Here is a 16,567-nt window from a genome sequence, read left to right on the forward strand (position 1 = left end):
CCTATTGTGGTTTAATTAAAACATCAGCCAGTCTTCAATGAAAAGTCAATCTTACATTGATTTTAAAGTTTTAATTGCGTCTATGACACACTTCACTGGTTAATGAACCGATGTATGTATAAATTACTATTCAGGAAATGTCTATCAATATTTTAACAACATTTTAAACTTTGGCATTCTCACATTACTTGCATACTTTAAATCTTATTGTTTCTCTTAAGAGTTGCAAAAGCTGCCTCTCAGTCTATTTTCTACATCTCCATTTTTACATGGTGTTTATAAACAAAAGATGGAGGATACAGTTTCATATATGTAACAGCTCCAGGTTGAAGAGAAAGAGAAAACACCAGGATGTTGTGATTAGGGAGGGGTGGGGAGGTCAGTTAGCTGGAAAGCTGCTTTGAGATGCAGGGTAATGCCAACAGTGTGGGTTCAATTCCTGTACAGGGTGAGGTCACCATGACGGACTCTCCCTCTCAATCTCTTCCCCATCCGTTACCTTTCTTGCATAAGTAAGCAGCCCTGTGATCTGGTAAAATATGGTGGTTTTACTTTCGTGATTAGGTGACAACTGAATTTTAACAACTTGGAGATTGGAGAGGAATGTGGAAGGTTGAAATTCTGCAGTTCTAAGGACCTTGCAATGAATGAGTTAGATTTAGAGACTGTGATGTGTCTTTGTTCAGTCACAGTACAGGGGCAGACAAGAGGAAAAACATGTAGGATGACACATTTTGCTCTTAAAGAAAAAGAGAGGAATGCTGAGAGGAGTGTTTTTCAAAGTGATATCAATTGTACATTATGGAAGATAACAAAATAACAGCAGGAAAATGGAAGGGACAGTGCATTGTAAATGTATATTTTTTGAAGGGAAGTAAGAGAAATATGTTTCAAACTTTAAAGGAAAATACAATATCAGTGGTCAAGGAAAATTCTTACATGACACTAACATTAACAAAATCTGTAAAGGATACAATGAATGAGGATTGCAGCCAAACATTTGTCCAGGTTCAAATATTTTTCATCCAACTTTAGTACAATAGATGTGGAAATTAGATGTAATTAATTATCATGTTCCAAAGCATATACATTTGGAGTTAACAGCAAATAATTTGAATTATATCATTTCTCTAAAAAGGAGTTAGAGGCAAACAACTAACACAATCCAGTGAATTAAACACATTAGGCAAAGTTCATCATCAGAAAGACAAAAAGTGACGAGTTGGAAAATACCAGCTACACTGGGGGAGTGAACATGCTTTTGTGAAAGAGTTAACAACCATGTGAACTGGTACAACTTTTGATGTTCACCAAACTACTGACCAGGAGATATTTGATGAAATGCAACACAATAAATTTCAGGTAAAAATTGAAGTTTGTGTTATTCAAGTAATTTCTTGATATGGAAATTGGTTGGAAAACAGACAGTCGAAGTGTAGGAAAAGGGACATTCTCTGACGAGAAATATGCAACTGTGGACACAACACCAACTGTCCACTACATGGGGGTTACTTTGGAAGTTTCAGTTTCTGGCTTGGCTCTTCATAAGACCACAGCACACATGGAATTCAGTTGAAGAACTGAACCTCTTGTGACTAATTCTTGACCCATGCTTAGTTAACAAGGCTTCATCGCATCAGAAGAGGCCCACATATTACTGCTTTTTAGCAACCAAGCCTCTGAGCCCCTTTGAGACTTGTTGGGTTTGGAAGGGGTCTTGACAGTTGCAGAGAATGCATCAAAACACATCAAATAAACACATCAAACAAAATCCAGAACACTGTGGTCACTGCTGCATGGACAAGCAAGGACAAAGGATGGTGCCACAGGTCCTGAAATTGCAAGACATAGGTTAGTCAGAAACTCCAGTCTACCCTGGAGATGCTGCCAGTCTCCAGAATTATTGTGGGTGGCTAAACAAGTGCTCATGGAATTTCAGAGCTCAGGTTCCAAGGGAAAGCGGCAAGAGTTTAGAAAAATAACTTGCTTTTGATTTAGCACTCATTTATCAGGAAGCTGCAGAAACAATAAGATCTTCCCTGCAACCTTCCAACAACCTGTCAGAAAGTCATAACTGAGATTGCAAATTTGGTTATCATGGACACAAATTCATTTCTGCTTCTGAGCAGCTCTCCATCAGTTTTTGATAATGTTACCTAACTCTGGAACAATGTAATTTTCAACGCACAACAGTACGGATAAAAGGGTCCCTTTCTTTCCTTTAATACTTACATCACTTGCAAGTTCATTAGCTCTCTTGGCATTGTAATATGCAGGTGTGATCATAGCAGGGAAACTGCCTTTGCCTCTGGTTTCCTCATAATCAGCAACGTCCTCAGGCTGTACAGATGGATGAGACAATTATACCAATCAAAAATAATTATTTCTATATTGAAGGTTGTATGTAAGGATCATGTTACTTGGCATTTCACTGAGCCTCTCTTGAAAATCAATCTAACAATAAAAATGCAGTAAAAGTTTTCAAAACATAAACACCACAATCTTGTAGTTCACATCAGGGGGCTTTTATTATTTCAATTATGGAAAACTGGCACAAGTCAATGAAGGGTCATGGCAGAGTCTTCTAATTGTTGCAATTGTTATTCTCAGGTAAACTGTTACCAGTCCTGAAGCACAGAACAAAATCATTCCCATTCATAGCAAGAAGCCCTGCCTGCTTAGAGCACCTGTGAGAAATTAGTCTACACAGAGTGCATATGATTCTTGGGAGCATTCTAAACAACGATTGGAATGTTAAAAAAAATAGTTTGTATCCAAACTTGTAATCTGCAACACCATTAGTAAACACTCCATCATGGAAGCTAAAGATGGAAAATGATTTCTTGCACAGGGGCTCCTCTATAAAAAGGATCAGGTCACCCTGAATCAAGGATCAAAAAAAGTGTGAATAAATCCGAAGAGGCCTGAAACTGTGGGCAAAGGAAATTTTATATCTTGGGTGGAAATTCATTGGTATCTAGTTTTGCTGCAAATGCAGGGACATGACTGTATTGTGTGCCAAAACAGGACAACTAAGTCTGGCTTGAAATCGGGCCTGAGGCTGTGTTATTACTAATGGCTCTTTAGCACATCTTCAAGCAGCTTGATCACTTGAAGAAATTAATGTCAGCCACTTGCCTCATTGTCCTGTGTATTAGTGGAGGGAAAGAGCAGCTTTGTTAGCTCAAACATTGTGGAATTGGGAGAGGTGAGCAATGTTCCTGCATCTTCAGCTGCATTATCACAATCCACAGCAGAGTAACCTAGCACTGCACAAAATCCAATTTAGTCAATAAGCACAAAGTATACAGATGCTGGAAATCTGAAATAAAAACAAAAAGTGCTACAGGCCTGGTAATATCTGTGGAAAGAGAGAGAAACAGAGTTAATCTTAGTGTTAAGTCCAATATGACTCAAAGAGGCATACTGAACTCAAAGTGTTAACTGTTTCTCAATCCACAGATGCTGATAAACCTCTTGAGTTTCTTTAGCACTTTCTGTTTCATTCCAGTTTAGCAGAGGAAGCCTGAAATAGGTAATAGCCAACTTATTTATGGGAATGCTGGCACGAGGTTTTATTTTAAGTGACTACCAGCGGGATCTAAAAAAAGTCTTTCCCAATATTGGGTTTGATGTACTTCAAGCTGTCTTTGAAGGCAAGATGGTGGCTGTGAAATTGGACATTTTTCATCAGTTTTACACAAATGAAACAGGATTAATTTCGAGCCTTCTGTTTTTCAATAGCTAAATACTCATGCAAAATCCTCTGTGTTGAAATCTATATATAACTTTGTCTTTCAAACAGTTATTTTTAGCTGGAAGAGGCATGGCTGCAGGCAGAACACTCATATTGCATGACTGCTGTACAAAATGGACACTGATTTGAAAACAAGTTTGGCTCCCAGTAAAGAAGATGTGAAGCTAAATAATGAGAAAAACATTGACACTAAATGTCAATTTAAGTATTCTTACACTTGATTAATATTTCACATCTTTTATTAACTAACTGGTTATGAAATACAAGTTTAAAATTAACTTACAGATAATTCAAACATGCATATGATAGAGAAAATATTGAGACTACTTTCTGCTTGGAGACTAACCTGACTGTATTTTACTGAATTTTCTCTTGTCATAGCAACTTGAGCACCTGCTGCTTGGCTCCAATTTCCCTTAATATTCTTTTCATAGTCTTCATGGTATTTAAGCTGACATGGAAATGTAAAAGGAGAAAGAGCAAAAAAAAATGCAATGTTAAACTTGTTAACTTTTTTTTAAAATTGGGGCCTTCCGTGGCCTCTTTAAGGTCTATTGTGTAGGTCTTAGTGCTTGAAATGATGTGTGCAATCGTGCATTTATTGTGCAACCTGCAATCACATACAAACTATCCTGACATACAGTCTGAGACAGCCTTGGGAGCAGAAATTTGAACAATATCTGTTTTTTAGATAGATACACTGGATGATGATATTGCATTCCCATGTGTCATGTTTCCAGTGTAGAGTTAACACGCGAATGCTTCATGCTATCTGAGCCCTCCAGTACCATTTCCTGTTTGAAATAAACATGCCTCACCATTAAATGTCTGCACTACCTTCTGAAAATACATGTAAAACCGAACAAAAATTATTAATTTTCACAGAATCCCACTGACTTTGCGGACTCAGTAACAACTCAGTGATAAAAGCATTTATAAAATGTACTTTTACAGTTCTAATTTCCAATAATGAGATGTACTGGTCGGCTAAATCTACCATTTGGTGTCCAGAGTAGATGAAGTTGCTTGACATTTATGAAACTGGAATGTGTCTTGACAATTTTTTGTTTGTTTATCAAGAGGAGTACCACAATGGAATTAAAAGCAAGTAATACTTTCAAATTTTAATAACATCGCTGAGCAAACTGTTGTACTTTGGTTCTGAAATGGTTACTGCAGAGGAGTGTATTAAGCTCTGCCCAATAGGATCTCACAAGGACTTGCATGGGAAGAACAGCTTTCAATCTCAAAGGAAATCGATTCTGCATCTAAGTCTCCTTAAGGGGAGCAATCTTCCCCTTATCTAAATGTGGGGGTGGGCATGAGCTGACCTCCCCAACCAAGAAGATAATTCCCCAGATTGTTGCCAATCAGTCCTATCATAACCACAACACTGGCGATCAAGGTCAGCCAGAGGGCAGCAGCCTCTTGGTTGTAATGCCCAACAGGCAATGCCTGCTCCTTGGGTAATCCAGTACTAAGATGGTAAGTATCTATTCTTCTTCTTGGGAATGGGGTGTTCAAAGGAAGAAGTGAGTTTTGGTGGGTGAGGTAGTAGCTTTCAGAGGCCAGTCCTTGTTGGCATCAATGCCTCTGATTGCCCCCAGATTGACTATTTTGCAACCTTCTTATGCCTTCATTTCTTGTGAATTAGGATCCTTCACATACATTAAAACAGAAATATTTTCACCATTGTGACATCTTGTCTTCATATATACATGTCACATTGCCACTGTGTCATAATATTCATAATCTCAAAAGCTATCGTTGTATCTCAGCCGATTGTCTGAGCTGTTTATTTTCTTTAAACTGTGTTTTCCGAAGAAGGGAATTGATAGTAATTGCCTGTTAGGTTAGGCTCAGAGCAGGAATGACAAATATTCTACAGTTACAAATGATGACTCTAGTGTAGTCCAAATGTACATAATAACAGTAATCAAGAATGATACCATTATATAAGATTAACTTATTCTACCTAAATAACAGTTTCAACCTGGACAATGTCAAATTGGCATTATAATAACACACTCTGTTATGGTTAATCAATTGACAAAGCCAGAGATGATTTCAGAAATCAATGTTAGGAAACAGTGATTTAAAATGTCCAAGAATGCTGAAAATTGTGCATTCCCAGAACATTAACATAAATTTCTGGATTACTGGTCTAGTCTGATGACATTACTACCATGCACATTGTTCCTCTTAGGCTTCAAAACCTGCCTGGTGCATGAGTCCCTTGGTCAACCACTGGGGAAGTCTCCTTTAGATGGATAGTCAAGTAGATTCCTGATGACTTTGGGTGACTGCAGGCCAGCTTGAAAATTGCGGTCAGCTTTTGACCTTAGGAGGCCTTAGATGAATAGCCCTGCCTCGGCACCCAGTCTCATCTGACATTCATGGAAATAGTCAGCAAGACAACTAATAGTGTGATATTTCACACCTGCTTAATTCCACACTCACCCTCATTGAGGCCAAAAACATCTACCTCAAGTCTGAATTAAATGGACACTGAATCAAAGGAGGTGATAATAAAAGGTATTGTCAAAAGCTTGATCAAAGAGAAGAGTATTAATGAAGTTCATAAAGGAGAAAAGAAAGGTGGAGGAGCACAGTAATGCAACACAAGAATTCTAAAGCCTTAGGCCTAGCTGGCTGAAGGCACAACCACCATTGATGATGTGATGGGCATGCCAGAGATTTCAAGCTGGGGTGGTACGGCTTGTTGAGGTCACAATAAAAATGAAGGTCAAGGTCGTAAAATTTTAAACATGAGAATGAGAATTAAATCAAAAGTGTCAGAGGGCAAGGAGTCAATGTAGATCAGTAAAATCTGGGATGATAGGGTATTTCACAAGATTGGGAAGGGTAAAAGTTTCTCAAGAGCATAGTTAGTGTGTTAAGCTTTATTTTTTGAATAGATATTTTCAGTATACGATGCCAGGTGTACTCAATTTGCTCCCTGGAAACTGGGATTCATTTATAGATGTTAAAGTGGTGCAAAATGGAGCAAGCAATCACAACTGTCACCAGCTTGGAAATGTGTGCATGTTTGTTTATTTAAGTGAGAAGAAGGCAGGGGTTAATGTGAAATGAAGGATAAAAATGGATGCAAAGGCATATGGGTGCTTGTGAGTATACATTATTGAAGGTAGCAGGACAGCTCCAAAGAGTAGTTAACAAAGCAAATAGTATTTTCAGCTTTATCAATAGATGCATAGATTGGAAGAACGAGGAAATTAAGCTAATCATATACAAAAACACTGGTTCGGCTGCAACTGCAGTTTTGGGTTGTATTCTGGATCTCCTTTTGGAAGTGAAGGCATTGGAGAGAGTGAACAAAATATTAATTCCAAGAATGAGGAACTTCAGTTCTGAAGGGGCATTGGGAAAGTTGGGATTATTTTCCTTTGGATAAGAGAAGGTTGAAAGAATTTTTGACAGAGGTGTTCAAAATCATGAGGGTCTGTCCAGGGTATGCAGGATAAAAACTACTTGCACTGGTGAAAATATTGAGAAGACGAGGGCACAGATTAAAATTAATTGGCTAAAGAACAAAAGGCGACATAAGAACGTCCATGTATGATTAAAATCTGGAATGTGTTGCCTGAGAGTAGGTGAAGGCAGGTTCAATTGAGACATTCAGAGGGAATGAGATTATTATCCAAAAAGGGAAAGAGTGCAGACTGCAGGGAAGGAAGGTTTGGGAGTGGTACTTGGTATATCGTTTATTCAGAGAGCCAGTGCAGACAACAAACCAAATTCTGTGATTTAAAACACTGTGGGAGAACCCAGTTGTGAAATGAAAGAACAGCATTTCCAAAAGGACAAATTCAGCAATGGTTAACCACAGCTCATAATAGTTTGAACAGAGGTTAAAAAAAAAAGTGCAACATAGTAAAGCAACCAGAGTGTTGAGCAAGCCTTGAAGGTCATCATCCTGCCTGGGAACATGTGATCAGTCCTGCCCTTTATATAACAACTATAAAAGCTACAACAACATGTTTAAAGGACAGTTTGACACAAAAGACAGTTACTACATTGAGCAATGGAGATGATAGTGATAAGACAAGTACACTGCCTTTATTTAAAATAACAATTCTACCAATTAAAATTAAAGATGCGAGATATTCTGTTTCAAATAGCTTAAGACATAATCTAAATTTGTCCATAGTGTGCTGCAGTTGCAACACAAAATAGTGAAGATGATCAAGAACAAGAGTGCTTAAACAAAACAAAGAGTAGCCAAGAATGACTCAGGGCTGATTACAACCTTTTACACACATATCTGAAAGTTCAACCCACTCAGTCAAATGTCCATGTCGGTAAGATGTAGGTAAACTATGCATTAGACTAAAAGGCATACTGTTGCCTGAAATAGACAATACAACATATCCTTTCATTTACTGTAGATTGTTGTCATAGAGTCATAGAGATGTACAGCACGGAAACAGTCCCTTCAGTCCAACCCATTCATGCCAACCAGATATTCTAAATTAATCTAGTACTATTTGCCAGCACTTGGTCCATATCCCTCTAAACCCTTCCTAATCATATACTCATCCGTATGCCTTTTAAATGCTGTAACTGCACCAGCCTCCACAACTTCCTCTGGCAGCTCATTTCATACACGCACCACCCTCTGCATGAAAACGTTGCCCCTTAGGTCCCTTTTAAGTCTTTCCCCTCTCACCCTAAACTGATGCCCTCTAGCTCTGGACTCCCCCACCCAGGGAAAAGGCCTTGTCTCTGTATATAGAAAAAGAATTGAGGGAAAACAGGCAGTGGCAAGAAAACTGCATATCTCTTGTAAGAGGTTTTGATGGAAATCTCTGACACAATGGCCATACCTTTTGTACATGACGTACAAGTCAGGTAAAGGACTGTGCTTCTGATTTTATACAATTAAGGTCAGATGCATTTAGTATTTTCTGTTCCAAACAAAATGTGCTATCACAGTCGTGCACTATTATGCCTAACTTTGCAGATGTAATTTTCATTCTCCCTGTTACAGATATTCCAGATCCATAGGAACAACAAGCTAGGTCTCTCACCATATAGTCCCTTCAGTATTATTTTAAACAATTAGTTACAGACCAGAGGGTTTTAGTGAATTAGAGGAAGATATATACAGATTGAATCATTTAATATAAGTATTCCTCATGTTTAAGCAGGGCTGTCTGATTCTACATCACTTCACTGAATCAACCACATGTCTATAACAGTAAGTCACAAGCTAGGTTTTATTGCAGCAAGTAACTCCCCTCCTGGCTCCCTAAAGCCTGCCCACTAGCTGTACGTCATGGTGGGATCATGGTGGAATACTCTGCACTTGCCCAGGTGAGTTTAACTTTAACAACACCCAAGAAGCTGAATACCATCCAAGAGATGGCAGCAACAAAAATCAGAAAATGCTGGAAAAACTCAGCATGTCTGGCAGCATCTGTGGAGAGAAAGGAGAGACACCCTTGAAGAAACAGCAGCCTGCTTGAACGCCAGCCCATCCACCATCGGCAGAGCTCACTTTCTCCATCATTACCACTACATCAAATTGCAGCAGCTTTTTCAAAACCACCTCCAAAAAAAAATGCAAACTCTACTACCTGGAAGGAAAAGACCAAAGTCACATGGGAACACCATCACCTCCAATTTCCCCTCCAAGTCACCTTCCATAATGGTCATGATTTGAAGATGCCGGTGTTGGACTGGGGTGTACAAAGTTAAAAATCACACAACACCAGGTTATAGTCCAACAGGTTTAATTGGAAGCACACTAGCTTTCGGAGCGGAGCGACAATCACCTGATGAAGGAGCGTCGCTCCGAAAGCTAGTGTGCTTCCAATTAAACCTGTTGGACTATAACCTGGTGTTGTGTGATTTTTAACCTTCCATACTAACTTCAGACTTCCTTCAGTGTAGCCAAATGAAAACCCTAAAAACCTCTCCCCAAAGTATCAGGGGAGTTATACAGCACATAAAATGCTGCAGTTTGATCAGTAGTATTCACCTTCTTTTCATATCAATTAGGAATTGTCAATAAATATAATGTCCTGCGAATGATTGGAAAGAAACTCAAAGAAAATCAGGAGACTTCTCTGGAAATCTTTACACCTAATCTTTCAAGTAGCATACTATTTCAAATTGAAAGAACCAGATTAGATCAAAGACCACGAGATGGAAAGACCCAAGAGCTTCATCATAAATAATTGCTAATAGTTTTACTATTAATGAAATAGAATCAAAATGCAACCATGACCACACGTAACACCAGCAGTGCCAACATACTTCAAATGTTCCATCAATCCTTGCTGGAATTAATATTTTCGAGAACATTGTGTACATCACTCAAAGTGAACAGATAGCATCATTGGTAGAAGCAAGATTTTGGTTTCTTACAGGAACTGAAGGTTTGCCAACTGCAGCCCTCGCAGTACTGTCAGAATGGAAGGAGGAGAATGAGAGGATACTAATACAGTTCCCCAAGGAGGAAGAGATAATAGAGGATAGACAGTTTAAGGCCTCTCTGCAGTATCCATTCTAAATAAAATAACTACGTTCTCTCAAAAATTATCTTGCAAGTTATAATGTTAGAAATGATACTTACATCACTGGCCAATATGCCTCCTGCTTTGGCATGTAGTAACTGTGGAGTATCCACCACTGAAGCATACTGGGAAATGTACTCTCCATGTCCACGTTTATACTCCACCTTCAGTAATTTAGATAGACACAAGCATCAGTAGTGTCAAGCTTTAACAAATAAATATACTTACTCATCAAGTCTGAAATCCTAAACGATTTAGTAATTGTTCATATTTGTCTCAGATAAACTTAGCTTGCTCATGGCTAAATCTTTGGCAAACTTAGCTCCTCTTCAACGGAGCCTGTTTGACATGAACTCAGCCCAGGTTTCTGACTTGAAGGTCAGTGAAGGTGAATGCTCACTGAGACACGTGTTAAGCTTGTCAATCCTGCACAGGATCAGAATTGAAATAGCACCAAAATATCTGCTAAAGCCATATGTCCAGGAATATTACAGCAGCTAGAGCAATGCCTCAACATTCTCTATTGATTTGAAACATCTGCACAAAATGCTCATTGGAAAAAGTGCTATAGTAAAATAGTTGTTCACAAGGATGCTGTTATGCAATGAAAAAGTCTGAAAGCACTTTAGTTCTTGAAATGTGTATCACAATAGAAAATCTCTGACTTTGCATTTTGTATGCCAGTACAACTTATTTTTGTGCTCTCAGCAAGCATCGTGACTAAGGTCATGCAGTTATAACTGTTTTAGTTGCTACCAATGTGAATGGCCAATCACTGTGTGCCTCAGCTTACTGTGTGTAGGCTCGCACTTTAGGCTAGGTAATTTCCCATCCGCCTTTATTTTCTAAAGTTTTGAATGCAGAGATGTCTCAAACAGTTTGTGAATTGCAACATTCTGTTAATGTATGCTATCAAGTTTTCACTTCAGACTTATGGTAATTACAAAGTGCAGATCATTTCATGTTAAACATGTATAAATCAATGTTGTGAAGAGAATTCCATGACTCCCCTTCAACTGTTATGCAATTAATCCAAGTAAAATCAATACCTAGATATAGATTTACAGACCTCAACACAAAAGGTTATTAATAAAGAATAAATTATCTATATTTTTGTCTTCCAGTGAGATTAGTTTTAAGGATCGTTTAACCATTTCATTTCTTTCTTGAGTTTGTCAGTGTGATGCACCATTCTGGTTGCAATAGCAAGTTCCATAATTCTTTGCCTCCCTGAAAGTCATTACTCAGATGTTTGAGAATAGGCTGCAGATAATTTCAATTACCATTCAATTCTTCCCCCTCGCTGTATGTAAGTGCCTGGAAACTACTGAATGAATCCCACACTGATATTGGTTCTATTGGTAAGTTAATTTGGATCACTTTCTCAAAGTCCTATCCTATCACTAACAGCACAGCATGCATTACAGTAGCACAAAGCATTATCATTATCATTCACCATTGAAGTTTTAACTTAAAATAATCTGTAAGTTAAGTTAAATCAATCACTTACATCACTGATAGCTTTTTGAGCCTGGGCAACTCGTACAAGCTCTGGATTTGTAACGCAAGCAGAGTACCAACTTTTGTCTTCTTCATAGGCAGCCTGGTAAGCATGCTGTCAATTTAAAAAAAAAGGAAAACCACTTGAATAAAGTATAGAACTGTGACCTAATTACATTAACTACTGCCAGAATCAATGCTTAATCTTGAAAGATGTAAAATAAATTATAGTTAAAACAAAAGAAACTAGTCATGTGCTACCTTGCTGACAAGTTCTGTATTTTTCTGTGCTTGAAGAAGAGAGGGCATATCTGGTGGAAGGTGATATGATTCCTTTGTTTCATCCCACGCCTTAGTGTACTGCACCTGTAAGGAAGCACCTTTGTTCAATAATGGAGCTTCTTTGTGATTGTATGTAAAAAGAAAGCACAGTGACATAATGAGGGAAACTTTCTTGGATGCAGCAAATATCAGAAAACGGCAAACATCCAATATTTGTCTTTTAATGCCTTTACTACTATAGAACTAGGAAGAGCTCAGCTAAACTACTATCATTTTTGTGAAACATCAAAATGCTAATTGCAGATTTAAGTCATAGCCCACTTTACATGTATCACAATTTTTAACATGCATCAACCCCACAGGCTCTTAAAATACATTAGGTAGTACCTGCCCACATCTCTGTAGCTGACTTTGCCAAGGTTTTGTTGAGTAATGTGAAGGGCCCACAGTTTAGGAGCCTTCAACAAACTCACCAATGTACATGCAGATAGTCTCACATCCACCCTTCCTGGCCTCATCAGACATAGATGCACCAAAGATAAGATAGTTGTCCAAAAAAAAGGCTTGTAACGTGGGAATTTGATGCCCTTGTCCCCGCCTCACACAATGAACATGCAAGACTATCCTGAAAATTAGTTTCTGACCAGAGTCATGAACTCCACCAACATTATGGCAGGAGTCCCAACAGAATAGTCACAGATTCTTGGGGCAAAATATAATTAAAAAGCAATTTTACTGTGTATGGCACTTAAATTTTACAATACCTTCAAGCTGCTTACCTTACTTGCAAGTCTCCCAACCTGAGAGGCATGCTCCATCTGCTTTGACTTTATATCCCAATGAAAAACTGATTTGAATTTTTCAGCTTCCTCGCGGTACTTAATCTAAGTACAAAAGTTCAATGGACATTTTATGATATTAGATTTTAAAACTGACTGTATTAGTACTTGGGAGGATCTAAGCCACAGTTACGCAACTTGTGAATTCATTATATATTTTTTTTCTTTATCTTCCCCATCTTTTTATTGCATATTCCTGAATTATTTTTCTTTTCCCTGTCAGCCTCCTTGAAGTTCAATATTTTCACATCAAGAGCAATCAAAAAATTCTCAACAACTTCTCACAGATCGAGTCCTCGCCTCAAATAATATTGGAATCAAGTTGCATGAGGTAAGGTGAGCCATGTTAAACATATATAAATCTATGCTGTGAAGAGAATTCCATGACTTCCCTTAAACTGTTATGCAATTAATCCAGGACTGAAAACAAAAAATGCTGGAGATCACAACGGGTCAGGGAGCAACCATGGAGAGGAAGCAAGTTAACCTTTCGGGTCTAGATAACTCTTCATCAGAGCTGAAGATGAAGAGTCATTTAGACTTGAAATGTTAGCTTGCTTTCTCTCCATAGATGCTGCCTGACCTGTTGTCATCTCCAGTTTTGTTTTTGCTTTGAGTATATATTCCAGCACCTACAGTAATTTGCTCCTACAGCTTTACACAGCTACAAACATTACAGTTTCATCTTGTCCTTATTGTCATCACAATAAGTAAATCATTGTATCTTGGAGATTAAGTCAAAAAGTTCACACTGCAGTTACCAAAGCAACAAGCTGCAGTTGGACTAAATAAATAACCATTTAAAGTGTAGTGTTTAAGTTTTTCACTTCCACAATTCATGCAGTCACTGTAACATGTACACTTCTCTTTCTCTTGAAATTCTCATTATCCAAAGGTATGCTAATTCATGGTTCATGCAAAATGCCAATGGACAAGGCAAGCTTTAAGGACTATCTCAGTTGCAACTGGAATTGAACCCACGTTAGATACCATACACTGGCTGTCTAGCCAACCAAGCTAACAAACGAAACATCTTCAGTTACTGGTATCAATCAGAATGTGTGTTGGGTAGAATTACAGGTATAATTTATTTTCTGTTTTGAAAAGTTATCACAAATGAAATCTGGAATTTAGAACGCAACAGGAGAATGGTTTGCAAAACCCCGTATAAAGTTAAAACAAAAACTGAAATACAAATTTCACCAAAATATTGAATTCAGCAAGTCAGGACTAAAGTACAATTAAAATGTTGGGCTTTAAGAAGAAAACTAACTTGATAAAATCGATCACAGTCAAGTAGAAGAAGTAACAATCTCTGTCATACAAACATAATATTGAAAGCAAAACACCCATCTCCGTGCCTGGCAGGACAAGTTAAGATTTCTTTTACAAATAACTATTCAGCTTGTAGATCTTCAAGACGAGCTTAATAACGGTCAGTTTAGTATAATTATGTAAATTCTGTTCAACAACTTTGGACCAATGTGTGACTACGGACGGCCAACAAGCCTGAAGATTACAATTTTAACCTCGACACGAAGTTAAAGCACAAGCAGCGATGTGTCACAGTTGCTGTCCAGAAATAGATGTTGCTGTAACAGGCTTCATTCCAAAGCCTGGTTGTCACCGAGACTAAGAAAATAAACTGAACACTCTGTAAACTATAACTTAGATATCGATCGTTTAATCATTAGTTATTGATTAACACCGCTTTATCATCCAAATTGAAGTATTACAACAATATGCTGTATCTAAGGACTGAATATTCAGTCGTTTGGTCATGCCTGGTGATCTCTGATGATGTATTATGAGGAGAATGTGCTTTGTGCCCATTTACAGTGCCAGTTACCCACCTCACTGGACTCGCTTTGTTTTTTCACGTTCAGGTTCAGGGGTGTATCTAGTATACTGGTGAATTTGTTGACTTTAGGATTGTGCCTGTGAATTAAAATAAACATTGCCAGCAATTTACAAACAAAAAAAGATAATCGAAAGAATTTTCTACCAATTTCATTCAGGTTGTGTAAAGTTCTTCAGACATACAGAGTGCTCCTACTACGAACAATTTCTCCAAGCGCCGTGGTATAAATCCGTACATCTAAAATTAGACTGCTATTGCACTTTTAGCATCCATTTTTAGTAAAACAAGAAATATTCAATAATCTTACGCTTTTAATTGTTCAATTTGAATATATTTAAATGTAGATTAATATTGATTGAGTCATAAAATCCCTTTTAATTTTGAGTCTGAACAAAGTTGTCATTAACTTTTAAAATGACTCACGCCTGACAGTACGGTTTCTTCTGGTGACTGACAAAATTGTTGACCGTTAAGATCATTTTGCAGACCTCACAGTGGAAACAGGACTTGTGCCAGGTCTGTAGGTAGCAAAATAAACAAGTTATTAACTGGGTCAAACTTCCAGTTTTGAAACAAACATTTGACATTTCAAGGAAATTTCAGCATCACTCACTTGGTCTATGCAAACTATTTTCTCAGCGGGATAAACGTCAAAGCCACACCGAGCACACGGTTTATTCATTTTCAATGAGTAGTTTTGCTGCTCAAAAGTAAAAGGCGAAAATTCTCTTCTTTCCTTCCCGTTGGTCTGTTTCTGATCTATGCCTCTTGTAACCTCGCCTGGATTAGAACCTGCCACCAGCGGGCAGCCCCTTCATTTTAGGATTAATCAAGTCCCGCCTCCTCTCCCAGGCCATTGGATCCAGCCGCCTATTTCTGGGCACTGATCTCCACAACTCCAGTTGACTTTGGTTCCCCACGGTTGTCAATCACAAAGCTTGTAACAGGTTTAAGTTTGGAGAGTGACTGATGCTTAATGCCTCTATCCCAAAATAGCAATATTCGACTAAATACATCTTGGCGTCAGTCATAAGGTGAAAGGGAGCTGACAACATATCAATTTGGGTAGTCAACCTTCCAAAATCAAACCAACACTTTGCAGTACAAACTAAAATAAAGGACTGTGGATGTTCGAAATCTGAAACAAGAACAGTATCTGTTGGAGAAACTCAAATGGTCTGGCAGAATCTGTTGCGAGAAAAGAATTAACACTCTGAGTTTAGTGTCCCTTCTACAGAATTTCTGTTTTTCTGTGCAGTGTCGTTATTATGGAGTCTCTGTTGGTACTCTAAAATATTTTTGCTGTTCAAAGCCACACAAACTATTATACATTGTTGTTTGTATGCACATCTTTAACAATAAAGTGAATGTATATCGTAAATCAATTCCTTTCTGTAGCTGTCTGTCTATTTGATTATCAAATGGATATTTTCACAAACGTACAATCTTGTGTTAAAGTTGTTATTGAGGAAGTTACGAACACCAGCACACGTCTGCCTTGCATGTCATCTCCACAAAATCAGACTCAAAACATCATGCATGGGCAAGGATTGAGAAAGGAAATAAAACTGGCCCCAACATCTCAACAGCCGATGGTATTCAGGTCTTAATATTCTGCAGTAATTTCATCACTACCCTTAAGCTTAACCTGCTCCTTATGTTCAAGGCTTCCAACATTCAAAGCAATGGGTCTATTAAATGGAGAGATAGTACAGACCTGATGGCCAAAGGGTCTCTTCTGTACTATAGGATTCTGTGATTCGCCCATGTTAATGACTTCGATAAT

The 16,567-nt window shown here is 38.1% G+C and overlaps 1 protein-coding gene across 2 annotated transcripts in view; it reads right to left on the reverse strand.

Annotated features, from left to right (window-relative positions):
• The window catches only part of nrap (nebulin-related anchoring protein), a 102,599-nt gene extending 87,057 nt beyond the window's left edge, over window positions 1–15,542 (reverse strand). For both annotated transcript variants that reach the window (XM_060842108.1, XM_060842107.1), the window contains exons 1-9: window positions 15,395–15,542; window positions 15,205–15,299; window positions 14,774–14,858; window positions 12,861–12,965; window positions 12,061–12,165; window positions 11,810–11,914; window positions 10,359–10,463; window positions 4,104–4,208; window positions 2,233–2,340 (exon numbers count right to left, since the gene is read on the reverse strand). In XM_060842108.1, coding sequence (XP_060698091.1) covers window positions 2,233–2,340; window positions 4,104–4,208; window positions 10,359–10,463; window positions 11,810–11,914; window positions 12,061–12,165; window positions 12,861–12,965; window positions 14,774–14,858; window positions 15,205–15,299; window positions 15,395–15,463 — 882 coding nt within the window. In that variant the 5' untranslated portion in view covers window positions 15,464–15,542. The remainder of the gene's footprint in view (window positions 1–2,232; window positions 2,341–4,103; window positions 4,209–10,358; window positions 10,464–11,809; window positions 11,915–12,060; window positions 12,166–12,860; window positions 12,966–14,773; window positions 14,859–15,204; window positions 15,300–15,394) is intronic.
• Window positions 15,543–16,567: the final 1,025 nt, after the last annotated feature.

The sequence above is a fragment of the Hemiscyllium ocellatum genome, chromosome 22, assembly GCF_020745735.1.
Source record: "Hemiscyllium ocellatum isolate sHemOce1 chromosome 22, sHemOce1.pat.X.cur, whole genome shotgun sequence".
In the NCBI taxonomy this organism is placed as follows: Eukaryota; Metazoa; Chordata; class Chondrichthyes; order Orectolobiformes; family Hemiscylliidae; genus Hemiscyllium; species Hemiscyllium ocellatum.